The sequence below is a fragment of the Cucurbita pepo genome, chromosome 18, assembly GCF_057944985.1.
Source record: "Cucurbita pepo subsp. pepo isolate OVF chromosome 18, ASM5794498v1, whole genome shotgun sequence".
Classification (NCBI taxonomy): domain Eukaryota; kingdom Viridiplantae; phylum Streptophyta; class Magnoliopsida; order Cucurbitales; family Cucurbitaceae; genus Cucurbita; species Cucurbita pepo.
The window spans coordinates 12,278,816-12,293,339 of NC_141815.1; the positions used below are offsets into that span (position 1 = coordinate 12,278,816).

General features: G+C 38.8%; 1 protein-coding gene across 3 annotated transcripts; it reads right to left on the minus strand.

Moving 5' to 3' along the window:
• Positions 1-4,155: 4,155 nt before the first annotated feature.
• LOC111780144 (putative alpha-mannosidase At5g13980) lies at positions 4,156-14,500 on the minus strand. Of its 3 annotated transcripts, XR_015413600.1 has the most exons (30): positions 13,951-14,500; positions 13,803-13,886; positions 13,616-13,704; positions 13,239-13,413; positions 13,047-13,166; positions 12,881-12,967; positions 12,727-12,798; positions 12,523-12,636; positions 12,124-12,224; positions 11,404-11,497; positions 11,145-11,312; positions 10,961-11,050; positions 9,979-10,044; positions 9,825-9,881; positions 9,422-9,641; positions 9,206-9,339; positions 8,668-8,733; positions 8,475-8,534; positions 7,703-7,774; positions 6,905-6,952; positions 6,654-6,773; positions 6,479-6,544; positions 5,685-5,797; positions 5,502-5,586; positions 5,298-5,408; positions 5,129-5,224; positions 4,969-5,001; positions 4,852-4,899; positions 4,673-4,741; positions 4,579-4,599 (listed from the first exon to the last, which is right to left on the minus strand). XR_015413600.1 is itself a non-coding variant. In XM_023660453.2 (29 exons), the coding sequence occupies exons 1-29, from the start codon at positions 14,227-14,229 to the stop codon at positions 4,399-4,401; spliced, it is 3,105 nt and encodes a 1,034-aa protein (XP_023516221.2). In that variant the 5' UTR covers positions 14,230-14,500; the 3' UTR covers positions 4,156-4,398. The 3 variants fall into 3 exon arrangements, 2 of the variants coding, with proteins under 2 accessions (XP_023516221.2, XP_023516223.2); XM_023660453.2 differs by lacking the exon at positions 4,969-5,001 and having other exon boundaries at positions 4,156-4,599; XM_023660455.2 differs by lacking the exons at positions 4,969-5,001; positions 6,654-6,773; positions 6,905-6,952 and having other exon boundaries at positions 4,156-4,599.
• Positions 14,501-14,524: the final 24 nt, after the last annotated feature.

Consider the following 14,524-nt stretch of genomic DNA (forward strand, 5'->3'; position numbering starts at 1 on the left):
ATATCTATCTCACTTCCCACCAAAACACACGCTCTGCAACCTGGAGCAAACACAGACCCATTTTCCTTGAAGAAAAGCAGAATCCAAATCCTAATCCAAATCCTAATCCTAATCCTAAACCTAAACTAAACTAACAGAACTGAGACACCACTCCCCATAAAATAAAAAGAAACATCAAGTTGGGAGGTTAAACCATCCTTTTCAATATCATATTATAGCTTATACCATATAGAAGGAAAAATATTACATACACATATACACACCACGTGTGAAATGATTGCCTTGTCGTCTCGCTCCCAGTCCCGGCTCCTTGCCATAATCACATTTCACCTCTCCTCTAATAACACCTGTTCTGCCGACATCCAGCCATCTCCCTGTCTTTTTACATTAATAATGCTATAATCTTTTATGGGAGATGGAAAAAAAAGGGCCTCAACCATCTTAATCGTGAAATCTGCGACACGCACAATGCATTAACAGTTAATTAGAGCTTTAATTCAAGAATCTTCATACCTCCTCTACTCTTCTATCTACCAACCACACTATTCCTACATCTTTTCTTCATCCGCTTGCCAAACACAACACTTACTTCTCCCGTTACTAAAATGACCAAACATATGTCCTTCCCCTTCCCTTTTCCCTCACATAACACGTTCATCTCAGCTCACTGTCCTAACACAACTATTATTATTTACAGCAAAAGATTTGCAGTGAAAAACTGGTGGACTCCCTGGGATGTGGAGTGATGACAAACATCATTATCATGCGGCCCGAACCGTAATAAGCTGGTGGGTCACTCTTTCAACCATAAATATCAAAACATAATTATGATAGCATGACATGGACCCCTCCCCAGTTTCAGGCTTCAGCATGGCCAATGGACTTTCTGACACCATACCAACAGTTTCTTCTTTAATATATATGTCGCACACCTTACTCATGCACATGGGAAACACATTCCTACAACTGCTACTTGCTTGCCTTTCCCTTCCTAAACCCTAAACCCTAAGCCCACTACTTAGCGCCAAATTTATTTGCCTACCTGCATGCACTTAAACATCATCTATATTAGTGGCATTAGCCACACCTTCACCTGTTCCTGCTCCTGCTCCTGCTAGGTAATTATTATAACTTAATAACAAACTACCTAACTTACTTAACATTTAACAGTGTGACAGTCCACAAGATCGATCGGTCGCATCACAACAAAGAGAAGATCAATATCCAGAAGAGAAGAGAGTTTCATGTTTGATACGCTTATGGCCCCTTGTGATAACGCTATACACTCCTGCCTTCCTACCACCAACTTGCATTTACACCATCATCATCCAACACACATCAACCCTGCCGCTTACATCCTCCACATTGAATGTCAACATTGCTTCTCTTATAACACTACTAGTCACGATATCCATAACTACAAAATAACACAAAGGATCAACACATCTGACCAATCATCTCGCGAACCCTCCGCAATATTATCTCGCTGGAAATACAGGCTTCACAGTTTTGCATAGCTAACAGACTTTTGAGTTCGGGGATCATATTTTCCTTTCGGATTGGCCCACGAGTTAAACCCTAAACCCTGCCGCTTCATATTTTCCTTTCGGATAGACCCTAAACCCTAAACGAAATAAATTCCCATTATCTCCGTCTCTCTGGATTACTAAGTCCTTTCCTCAATATTTCTACAGCACTAAGGTTATTTAAGATATATGAACCGAAAACGAAACAATTCAAATCGCAAGAACCAAGTGGAGGAAATCTTTAGAGAAGAAAAAGGGTAAAACGAATAAACAACCAAAAGCAACAGAACAAGGAAGCATATGCTGTACTGTTAACCAATAATGGAGAAGCCAAAGGTAGAGGGTTTCATATTAATTTGCAAATTATGAAAGTCATAGAGCTGCCTTACCATGTCTAGAGGTTTTCTAACTTTTAATCTTGCATTTGGATGAACAGGCAAGATTTGTATTCAAATGGTATCTTCGTACAACTCCTCCGCTCCTCATAACCTTGCATCCTCGCTTCTCCTCAAACTGGGGGAGGACTTCCATTTTCCACTCTTGATATCCTGACTGGTCATAAAAGTATCTAAAAATTTCATGGCAAGTAAGAAGAACGAAGAATGTTACTCCATATAAAACCAAACGAAATGTGGTTGAACTTCCTGACTCAACGCTCACCATTTGCCAAACGTGGGACTATAATTTGATTCCAGGCATTTCCAGTTCCCCAAGACAATAGAGCAAGATGTAAGTTCATCTTTATCAAGTCTTTGTACAATTCCCCAAGCCTATAACTCTCGTATCACGTAAGATTGACAGAGCTTCCTATTACATTAAAAGATCTAAATATTACTCGCTTCTAGTTTCAGGTTTTCAGACCAAGAACAGCTGAAAAGTTAATTTAAAAACAAAGAAGTGCGCAGCAGCTGTACGAACCTGAAGCCTACCAACTTATTTTACATCAGGCAGCATACTCGGCAACGAACGCCCTGACCAGTATATACTCCAATTCCAAAATGATGAGAGGAAATTGGAGAATCTCAATGTACAAAATTCTCATTATGGTTTCCGGAGGCTCTACAAAAAGAAAGGAAAAAATAACCATATATGGAATGGATCAATCAAAGCAACTCTGATACCCATGCAACGTAGGCTTTCGATCTGGAGACATCCAGAACGAACCGTCTCTTCTTCTTTGGGTGATCTTCCTCTCCACCAACTCTTCGATCTTTGTCATCAAGATGGCCGATGTACCTTCACAAACTTCTAGCTCCGAAGTAAACGCAGACCACCGCCAATTCAATCCAAGGCTATCGAAATCTTCCTACTTAACTCGACTATGTTGAGGGCCAGTAAACTGGCGTCGTATTCTCCCAATTGTTTGTTTCCTGGGAAGCGATGAACATAAAACGTGGGCAGTGGGCTTCATTGGTACATCGATTCCTTGATTCCCCCGACATCAAAGCGCGCGAATGGAATTAGTTTGCGTGTGTTCCAGAAAATTTAAATAACGTTATTAAACCATTTTTCGAACAAAAATTAATTCAAATATTTTTAGAATGGTCAAAATTTTCTGAGATTATGAATAATAGTTGTAAGTACACACGTAATTTTATTGACTTATTTAATTAGTTCATCTTAGTTCATCCATGTGTGAGTGGAGATCAACTCTACTAAACAACTAAATAACTGAAGTATGCTAGAGGTGGGCTAAACAACACCATCTCTAATATTTGTAATCTCAACTGTTTTGAATATTAAGATATTCAAAAATTAAAAATGAAAGATGGGTTTGATAAATTTTGCAGAGGCAGGGGCGAGAATGAGATTGGGAATTGAGATTGCAGAGGCAGAAGTGACAGCGACCTGTGAGAGGTCCTAGCCTGGCTCGCAGCGCAGAAGGGTTCTCCTCTGCCCTCCTCTTTCTACCACTACGGTTTACTTTGAAGCTTTAACCATAATCTGTTTGGTTTTGCTTTTGGTTTCTCCGGAATGAAAATGTATTCTTACTTATAAATCCATAAGCGGATGTGAAACCCTTCACCAAAAAAATCCTCAACAATCTTTCCATCGAACAAAGTAGATCATAGAGCCTCTCCTCAGACCTATCATCTTCCAAAAAGTCCTCAACAATCCTCTCTCGAACAAAGTACACCATAGAGCCTCCCCCTGAGACCTATGGAGCCCCCGAACAGCCTCCCCTTAATCGAGACTCGACTCTTTCTCTAGAGCCCTCGAACAAAGGGTAAACAAAGTAAAAGTTTTTTTCGACACTTTAGTCACTTTATATTGTCCCTTCTAGACTCACAATTTCTTTGTTGGACAATTGAGAATTCTATTAACATAATTAAGTTAAGGGCATGAGTTTGAAAACATATTAGAAACCACGAATCTCCACAATGGTATAATATTATCCACTTTGAGCATAAGCTCTCGTAGCTTTACTTTTAGTTTTCTCAAAATACCCAATTCCAATGGAGGTGTATTCCTTACTTATAAATCCATAATCAAACCCTTAATTAGTCGTCGTGGAACTTCTCTTCCAAAAATCCTCGACACCAACCCACCTTCTCGCTAATCTCTTTTTGGCTTCTATGCATACTGCAGCTTGTGTTTGTGGCAAAACCCAAGTTAAGCCACGAAGGCATTATGTTATGGAAAATACTTGCCTGTTAGCAATACTATTCAATGTCCCAACCATAGTTTGTCACGTTGAGAACTTGTCGGATTAATTAACGTATACAACATTCTTACTTCCAATAAACACACTGAATGTCTTCATCTTTATTTCCCCTAATTCGAGCAAGGCAGAAACTAGCTACTGGACCACCTCTTTTTCGTCCTCTCTATACCCGGTTCATTGAATGAAAGTGGCGTTACCTGGACATGATTATTTGACAGTAAAATCAATCAGGAAGGTTCGAATTTCCATGGGAGCTAGTTCTACCACCAACTTTGCTGAGTTCACAGGCCCTCCTCTCAAGGCCTTTTCTCCTTTAGAATTCCCTTCTACTTTCCACACCAACCTCTTCTTCTCCATTTCTGCTCTTTTTTGGTTAGCAGATAAACTTGTCTCCGTTACCTTGATTGTCTGAAAAATAATGGAATAACCACCTGTCAACTTTTATCACTCCATTTAACGGACAAAATAATAATGCTTCTACCTTCTTTTCAGGAAACAACTTCCTTAGTTCTATAGTAGCCATGACTGAAAGATCCTTATCCTCTCCAATCTTGCATTTGAATCACGAAAGAGAAACAGTATGTAGTCAGAATATTACAAGTGACTGGTGAAGTACGGATTGTATCTAATAGAAATGCCGATATAAAGAGTTTCATTTACCTCGTACAAGTGTGCCAGACGTAAGAGAACTTTTCCATTCTCCAACTCCTGCAAATCCATGAAAAGTCACCACAATACGCAAAATTACTTGCCACAGGCTTTTCAGATGATAACTACCTTTTCGATGAAACGAAATCTTTTCGATCATGGCTTTGTATTTATCAGAAGGTGATACGAACGTTAAAATATATCTCTATTCATGCAGTCTTTAAATTTATCTGAGATTAAAAACATAAGACTGAACAGCTTAATATGGATTAGTTAAGAAAATACAAACCTGTAGGGTTATAATCGCAACGTTCTCTGGTAGATGATAGGAGGGATCTATTCCTGAAAAGGTTTTCAGATGAGACATTGTCCAATCATTTTTATCCTGCCCATAAATGAAGTCAGCAATTAAGCCGTGAATAGCACAGTAACAGTTCAGAATGCCAAGTACTTCTAACCTGCAATGTGAAGGCTAACAACATTGGAGAATAAATCTCCTGGCCAAATGAACGGCGCCATTTAGCACCCTCTCCTAATGGGTCTATTCGGAGATAATACTTCCCTGCTATCTGAAAAGCATGTTGAAAATGAAAATTATTGCGTGTGAAAAGCATGGAAGCAACTGTGAATCCAATGACCGCAGGGTTGACTGGTGTTCTTACAGTTAATCCAATGCATTCATCTTGAACACAAACAATTTCATTTAAAGCCTCATCAACACCTCGAGAATCATCATGGAGCAACCTCCTACCATCAGGAGAACCATAGCTTTCAGGGTCTAACGGCTATGTAAAAGTTGAGTTGGCATGTCCTATTCATAACCATAAGTGGGAGGGGAAACAAACCTGTGAAGCATCAATTCCAGTTGCCCATCCCGAATGCTGGATCCCCCAACAGATCTGTCGACCAAAACCGAGAGCTCTCTGGTGTTGTCTTTCATGAAGATTCCAAGATTAATCTAGAAACACGTGTATGCAAGAAATTCGTGTCATGAAGTTAGTGATGGTTCTCTGGAAATTTGTTTAATGATTTGTGGAAGAAACTTGTGAAATGATGTTACTAAATATTAAAAAAAAACATGGGGTTTCATATCAAAACTAATCGACAAATAGATGAGTAAGAATAAGAAGACTGAGTTTTGTTCATCTTTCTGATGAGATATCTCAACACTAGGGAAACACAAGTGTTAGAGAAGACACGGAGAAAGACGATGACAATACAATTGAATAAAGGATAAGAACTATATGAATATACTCGTGTTTTTTTAGGGAAAAAAAATAACAAGAAGAAGAATCTCATGTACACAGAGAGTACAACACATGTGACTTCTATCTACAAATTAGTTTGTTATTTTTTCTCTCTCGATTCTCTGCACTGATAGTTTTGGTAGACCATGAGTTGAAATCAATGCTCGGGAATCAAATATTTAAGGTTTCGAATTCACTCAAACTACTGCCATTTCGATAAACAGATTTTGTGGCTGTAATTTATTGTCCACTTGATGATTTAACTTGTCTTTCATGTAAAAGTTTAGATCAGATATGGAATGTTACATACATACCGAAAGAGAAATATAAAACTGAAGCAGAAAAAAAAACGTTACTAAGAATAACTCAAAGGTAATACATTTTTAACGTACTGGATAATAATTTCCCGCAACTGGTTGATTGACTTGAAGTTTCCAGTCTTTCCGATAATCCCGTATCTGCAAAAGCAACCATCCTATTCAATTATCTCTCAAATCATAACAATTTAGACTTGATTGAAACTGCTCAAACACCATAAAATGGAAAGGTTCTGTTCAATCACCATACCCTTTCGATGAAATCCCGGCCATTAGAATCTGTATAAAATCTTTTGTCATTTTGGATTGTAGTTGTAATCTCAGTAGTGACCTCTTTACCAATTCTATCATCAACAGGTATTGGCCCAATCTGAAATCAAATTTCTGTTGGCGCATATATTTTCGCAAGACAAGATTTTTTTTTTTTTTTTTTTTTTTTTTTTTTTTTTTTGAGTGTGTGGAGAAAATGTATACCAACTCATGTGAGTTTGTGCTACTTACAATAGATTCAACTTCAGCATGCTCCCTTCCCTTATAAACCCTGGTAACCTGTAATAGTTGATATAAATGTGAAGTCATAACGGAAGCATCTTTCCTTTTATCATCTGTTGGCTTTACAAGATTATTATCCTAATTAATGGCTGCTGAGTCAACATAGAATTCCTTGACAAATAACTTGCTGTTTAGAGATGAGACAGAGAGAGAGATGGTAAATTCCTTAGGCATAAAAAATAAAGATAGAACCAAAAAAGATGGTCATATACAGGTGGAAGGAAGGTTTTTGCAGTACTAGCTTTCTCCTAACTGCATGGAATTTTTAGCTCACCATTTTTATTTGTCAACTCACCGCCCACAGCTTGAAAGGAAAATTCATTTCAGCATTTTAAGCAGTTTATATTCCTCTTAATCAGTAATGTGAAAAACCAAGATTTTGAATGTCATACAAAAATCCATTTTTTCAATTCTGACCCAATATTTAATATGACCACATAAGCCCAAATAGAGACTTACAAAATGCTCGTACAATAACTAAAGAAAGTTGTTGAAGATTATCCCTGGCTAATTAAAGGGAATATCACTAATACGAGGACTTTTAGAGGTCCGTGGTTCACGGTATCAAACACATGCCCTTAACTTAGCCAATGTCAATAGAATCTTTAAGTGTCAAATAAAGTGTGAGCCTTGAAAATGTAGTCACAGTGACTCAAGTGTCAAACAAAAAGTACTTTGTTCAAGCTGAGGATTGTTGAGGTTTATAAGATTAAAATTCCATAATTGATGTTCTACATAAATACTTACCTGATATATCCAGGAATTGATTTTCTGATGAACTTCATCAAGTAGTGGTCCCCGCAAAACAGTCGTAAGAACCTGCAAATTGACATCATTTTTTCACAGACTTCTAATCGGCCCCCAGTTACTAATGTATACAAGAAGAAGGAAGTCTGTCAGAGGGAGATTAATTGTGATGTCCCACGTTGGTTGGGGAGGAGAACAAAACACCCTTTATAAGGGTGTGGAAACCTTCCCCTAGCAGACGTGTTTTAAAGCCGCCTTGAGGGAAAGCCCAAAGAGGACAATATTTGCTAGTGGTGAATCTGGGCCGTTACAAATGGTATCAGAGCCAGACATCGAACGATGTGCCAGAGTTCTCGCTGTTCCCCAAAGAGGGGTAGACACGAGGCGGTGTGCCAGTAATGGACACTGGCCCCAAAGGAGGGTGGATTTGGTGGCGGTCCCACATCGATTGGAGAAAGGAACGAGAGACAGCGAGGACGCTGGTCCCCGGAAGGGGGTGGATTGTGATGTCCCACCTAGGTTGGGGAGGAGAACAAAACACCCTTTATAAGGGTGTGGAAACCTTCCCCAAGCAGTGTTTTAAAGCCTTGAGGGGAAGCCCGAAAGGGAAACTCTAAAGAAGATAATATCTGCTAGTGGTGAATCTGGATGTGCAAAGTGGTGATGTAAAATGCAGGGCCCTTGCTTAGGATCTAAAAGAGGTGGGTAATCAGTACATAGCATCTATAGTAGTTTGCGGGTGGAGAGAATTCATGCTTTTGCCTATACTTACCGGCCATTCAGGACGGATGGGATATGTAAGATTCGGGCGAAACACGTATGCTCCAGAAGCCTTTGACAAGTAAAATTGCATCTCTATCAGACCTTTTCATGCACCATAAGCCTCCAGATGTTTATGCTCAAGCTCACCAGCACACGAATTGGAAAATGACAAAACAATCATGGGGTTTCATACAGATACATACCTGATAGTCCACGCTTCCATCATTTCCAGAGTAGAAACCATATGATTGCTCCAGAGCTTCTTCTACCTTCAATATGAATTGAAGCCAAATTAGATAACTGAATATATTCAAATCTGCAAAAGGAAAAGAAAACATTTTCTGTTATAAACCATTGAAAATATGCAAACTAAAAGAATTTCATCTGAAAAAAATTCCATGGAATACTACGGTGATGAAAGGATTAAAATGTCAATGTGTCGACTTTCTGGAAATTTCAATGTCCATAGATATTCCTGAGAAAATAATATAAAATCAAAAAATCAAAATTATTCCAATTAACTAGTCTTCTACACCTCGTGTATATATATATATATATATAGGTTACAAGCTAGTACTTAAACTTATATTGGAAATATTTTGCTGACATTTTAAATATTTTATGATATTTTTTTCATGATACTAGAAATATTGATTAACCCCAAATATATATGGACCATCCAATCCATAGAAATATCTAACATATCAACGAGTATTTTATTCCCTAGATCAAGTGACATACCGAAGTTCTGGTATTAATATACCGGGCAAGTTTTCCATCATGTGCAGTATAAATAAGTTTCAGGTTTCCTGGACCCACTTCTACAGTAGCATTTTGATGAGATTTGTAAATGGTCTGTCTTCCCGACTTGGCAGCTGCAGTTGTTGGAAAGCTATCAGGGCATTTAGTAATAATCTATGATTATTAACATCACATAACAGTGAACTTTATGTTCACCTGCTCCTTTATCACTTGAGATGATATAAGTGCTGAAACCAAGAGGTGGAACTATTGCTGAAAATGCAAGCCAATGAGTAGGGATCGTTTTTGGCGATACACCCACGTAAGCAGTAGTGTGGAAGTCTCTAAAGCTCAAAGAGGCGTCAATTACAGGTAGAAGCTGCGACTCAACCTTTTTACCCGTTGAATCTTGGACAAAGATATCTTCATTGCAAACCTGTATCAAATATTAAAAACATGAGAGTCCCTACACTAAATTGGAACTTCTAAATGATGTAGACTAATGACAAAATTTTCATGCAATTCATCAGTTCTTGTAGGTATTATTCATGTACAATAGAAATTGTCTCCAAAATTTTGCAACATACAGATAAAGGTTGAAAGGACTGAAAATACTCACGGGAATTCTTATTACATCCTCTCTCTTCCATCCCAAAGAATTATAGACAATGACCACCTACGTACATTACAAATTCAAATGTCAAGTCTTTGAATCAAACAAGTTTGACATGTGTACAAATGACAGAGAAAGATCATGAAAGCATTTCCCTCACCAAGTCTTTGCCATCTGATAGATCAACTTCTGATGCAGGACAATAACTAATATTTAGAAGTGGACACTGAAAGGATCGCCGGTTAGCCACGGAGAAGGAAAAAAAAAATGAAATCAGTACATCTAACAAGGTTTCAGCAAGAGAGAAGATATAAGTTTCAATGGGGTAAAATAAAAGATGTGTTGAGGATGGTTGGTGGGGAGTCCCACATCTCCTAATTAAGGAGATGATCATGGGTTTATAGGTAAGGAATACATCTCCATTGGGTATTAGGCCTTTTGGGGAAACAAAAGCAAAGTCATGAGAGCTTATGCTCAAAGTGGACAATATCATACCATTATGGAGGGTCGTGATTCCTAACATCGTATCAGAGTCATGCCCTTAACTTAGCTATGCTAATAGAATTCTAAAATATCGAACAAAAAAGTTGTGTGCCTCGAAGGTGAAGTCAAAAAGTGACTCAAGTGTCGAACAAAGGGTGTACTTTGTTCTAGGACTCCAGAGAAAGGAGTCGAACCTCAATTAAGGGAAGGCGGTTTGAGGGCTCCATAGACCTCATAAGAGGCTCTATGGTATACTTTGTTCAAGGGAAGGATTGTTGATGAGGAGTCCCACCTCGGCTAATTAAAGAGATGATCATGGGTTTATAAGTAAGGAATACATCTCCATTGGTATGAAGCCTTTTGGGGAAACCAAAAGCAAAATTATGAAAATTTATGTTCAAAGTGGACAATATCATACCGGTGGAGGATCGTGATTCCTAACAAGATGTTCATGGAAGAAAGTTAAAAAGGATGCTGTTATGCTATAGTTGCAAAACCTATCTATTAAATACTAAAAATATACATCTTGCTCAACTTAACTACTCTTTTTATTTTTAAGTTGACTTTATTTTGGTATTTGGTCGATACAAACCCAAAGCATTTAGGCTGTGGGCTAATGCAGATAGAAAGTAAATACAGCTCAAAGTCGTAAAGATTGCCTGTTGAATTTTTGCCGCTGGAATCTGGCACTCGCCTGTGGAAGACAATTGTGATAAGCAGGCAAGCGATGTTGCAACTAATTTTTCTGCCTAAAAGCCGCATCATAGCAGGGAGTTCATTTGAGAATACAGAGGAACAAAAGCAACCACTATTATAGTTTGATGAGATATTTATGCACATTACCTCCTTGTAACCAATTGAAAGTCTTTTTGCATAATCATTAGCCACATGTTGCTTCTCGGTTCCAGTGATTGCATCATGATGTTGAGCAAGTGCCAAAGCATCTGCTAAAGAATCTGTTTTAGGTCCTGATTTGCTCTTTCCTTTAAAGAATTCCAATTGCCGCGCAGCCTGTTTATGTTGTAGATGCAACTAATAAAGAAACAATGCATCCTTGGAAACCAGGTCCAGCATGGGAAAAGTTAAAAACAGATTAGTGTACCAAGTAGTAACTGCTCATCATTCTGACATAACCTTTAAGGGCAGGCCTACTAGTAAAATATCCAGTCCAGTAAGCATTGACTCTATCTGCATATCTGACCAACACAACATGTTAGGATGCCACAATAACACACTCGATCCAGATGAACACAAAAACTCTGAGATAAAAAATGCAAGGAAGAATATTGACTAGAGGTTTATATTGATGACTTCAAGTATGAAATACATACCATTTTTTTGTAATTCCTATGATTCAATTAGAGCTTATCACTAGAAAAGAATCAATTTAGATAGTCCTTTGTGGCTCAGCTGGCAACTAGATCAATGCATTATTGCTTCAAGAGAAGCCCCTATCAAAGTTCATTATGAATCTTTGGGTACCCATCATGAGATTTATGGTACTATCTAATAGTCAAAAGTATAAAAAAAGAAATTCTTTGTATATACATTTGAACCACTGTGGGTCATATTTCTCTATCGAGAAATCGAAGAGGCTGTACAAGAATTTTTTTCGGGCCTGCTCATATGGTACGTAATCATCTGGTATCTATGCAAAAAACACATTTTCAAAACACTGCCTAAGGGGTATGTCATCTATCATTTACCATATATAACTTTACTATGCATAACGGTTGGGTAAGCTATAAATAACCAGCAGGCTCCATAACCTAACACCAAATAACCAAATTATTAATCTTGAACTTTGAAATTCCCAACTTACGGAAAATAGTCGTCGGTCTTGACAGGCCAGTACTCATCTGCTGCATATTTGGCATCAGTGTATATGGATGGCGTTGAGTACAAGGCATTCACACGCCCATCCTACAAGCATTATTTAGTATAATAACATCCTCATGATATGGGGAAAGTCAAGCACTTCAATCTGTCCCTCAGGTGGCCAAACTCAACATAAAGAAAATATTGACACAAAATAGATCACTTCAAGGGAAGGGAGGGAGGGAGGCAGGGAATAGGATGCAATACTCAAATAAAATAGACAAGAAAATAGATGTGAGACGTGGTTGCTACACCATAATCCACGATCTTTATTTTCCGCTTACGGTCAATGTTAGGTAAAAGGATGTCATTCACAAGAAATAACATATCTAGTTGGACTTACTTGATTGACGTAATGAATAAACTTGTCCATTTGCCTGAACCATGTATGTGCGTATTGGTAATTGAAATCAGTTCCCATGGTCCACATAATATGGTTTGTGCGAGTAATGTTGGCCTGAAGGAAAAAAAAATGAGGAAATTTGTAATTCTGTAATGTCATTCGGAACCCGGGGGGCGGGGGGTCCATAGTCAAAACTTTACGTACTTGTGCGATAGCAGCAGATACGAAGTCATTGATTCGGTCAGGAACGTTATAATCGAACAAGTCGATGTCATCCTTGAGTATCGGAAAAAAATATAGTTACTACAAAATGACTTTAATTTAACACACGAATCAAACAGATATGATGATATATTACCTGGACCAAGGGGGATTCAGAATCCACTTCAAAGTAAAAATTACTGGAGGGAGGTTCGTAATTTTCGGGAAAGGCGCCCGTGAAGATCTGCGAGTTGAAGAGGGGAGAGATGAAATGCGAAGAAAGAAGGGGAAATGACTGGGATGGGGAAAAGAAGGAGAGTGACCTGTGCAGAAGAACCAAAAGTTTTGGAAGCTTGCCAGACAAGCTCGAGAGTTTTATCAACTTTCCGCTTAGCTCTATCTTGATAGTCGATTCTCGCAAAGAAAAGTGAGTCGAAGCCGAGCTAGGCGAAAAAAGAAAGTGAAGAGAGAGACATGGAATTATTTGTAGCTGTTGTTGTAGAGAATGGACATACCTCAGCGCCTAGCAGGTAGGCTTGCACTGCAGAGTGTCCAAAAGGATCTATTTGCCAACCAATTCTGGGAGTTATGTTGAATTGTTGTTTGAGATATCGATGGCCCAGAGTTGTCTGGTCAATCATATCGATGTAATGTGCAGTAGCCTCGTCATGCATGCACATCCCTCCATTTCTGCAACAAACACACAAACTCACTTCCCGACTCAAAACACCAAATCAGTCTTCTGCGACTATGCATGCCAAATATTGTCTAAAAAAGTAATAATAATAACTTAATTCAATAGAATTGGATAATTCAAAAGGAAAAATAACATAAAACTTAAAGGCAGGCAAGAGAAAATGTAAATATGATGGTGGGGGAAAAGAGACAGTACATGAACTCTAGTTGACCGGATTGGACAAGGTGGCGGACGGTGGTTTGGATGGAAGGGGTCTGGCGTCTCCACCAACGCTGGAAGAAGGCCTACGCGGAAGGATGCAATGTGAATAATTAGTGTCTTTCTTTCATATATATAATGAGTGATTTTGTATGAAGAAGGTAAGGAAGGAAAAAGGAGATGCCTGTTCGACATAGATGAACTTGCGGTTCTTGTCGGCCAACAATGCAGGGATTAAAGAATCGAGGACATTCTGAACGCAAGCTCCCTGGTAATTGTAAGTGTTAGTTTAGAAGGCAGAATGTAATTAATTGGAAAGAGGAGGCAGGTACCTGAATGGAATGGTTGGAACCCACGTAGTACTGATCCACGGTCTTCAACCATCCGACGTCGTCGTGGGAGTGAGGAACCAGGTGAACGTTGAGTTTTCCGGGGACAAGACCGGCAGAGGTATTGTAGGCGAAGCAGGTGGGAGAGGGAAATGGAAGGATGGGTGAGAAGAGGTGGAAGAGGAAGGGGAGAATTAATAGTATCAGAGTCGGCATATGGATGGAGTTGGATCGACAGTCTCTGCGGAAGCGGTGTGATGGGTTTTCATTTTGAATGATCATATACTTGGGAGGCAGAGTAGATATTTTGATATATCATATTTGTTTGGTTCGAATGAATCCATGGACTTCAGGTTGGAGTCAATCAAGTGTGCATGCCATTACCCTCCTGTCGTCTATCTACTTCTCTTTGGGCAGTAAATAAATAGAATATTAATGAGAATTATATTACAGAAATACCGGATGAGTCACCGTGGGCGTGGGACCCATGACAATCGGGGGAGATAATCCGAAAACATCTGTGTGGATTAGCTTGGCCCTGCGCCTTACCCACTCCCATCGCACCTCACAGGTAGTC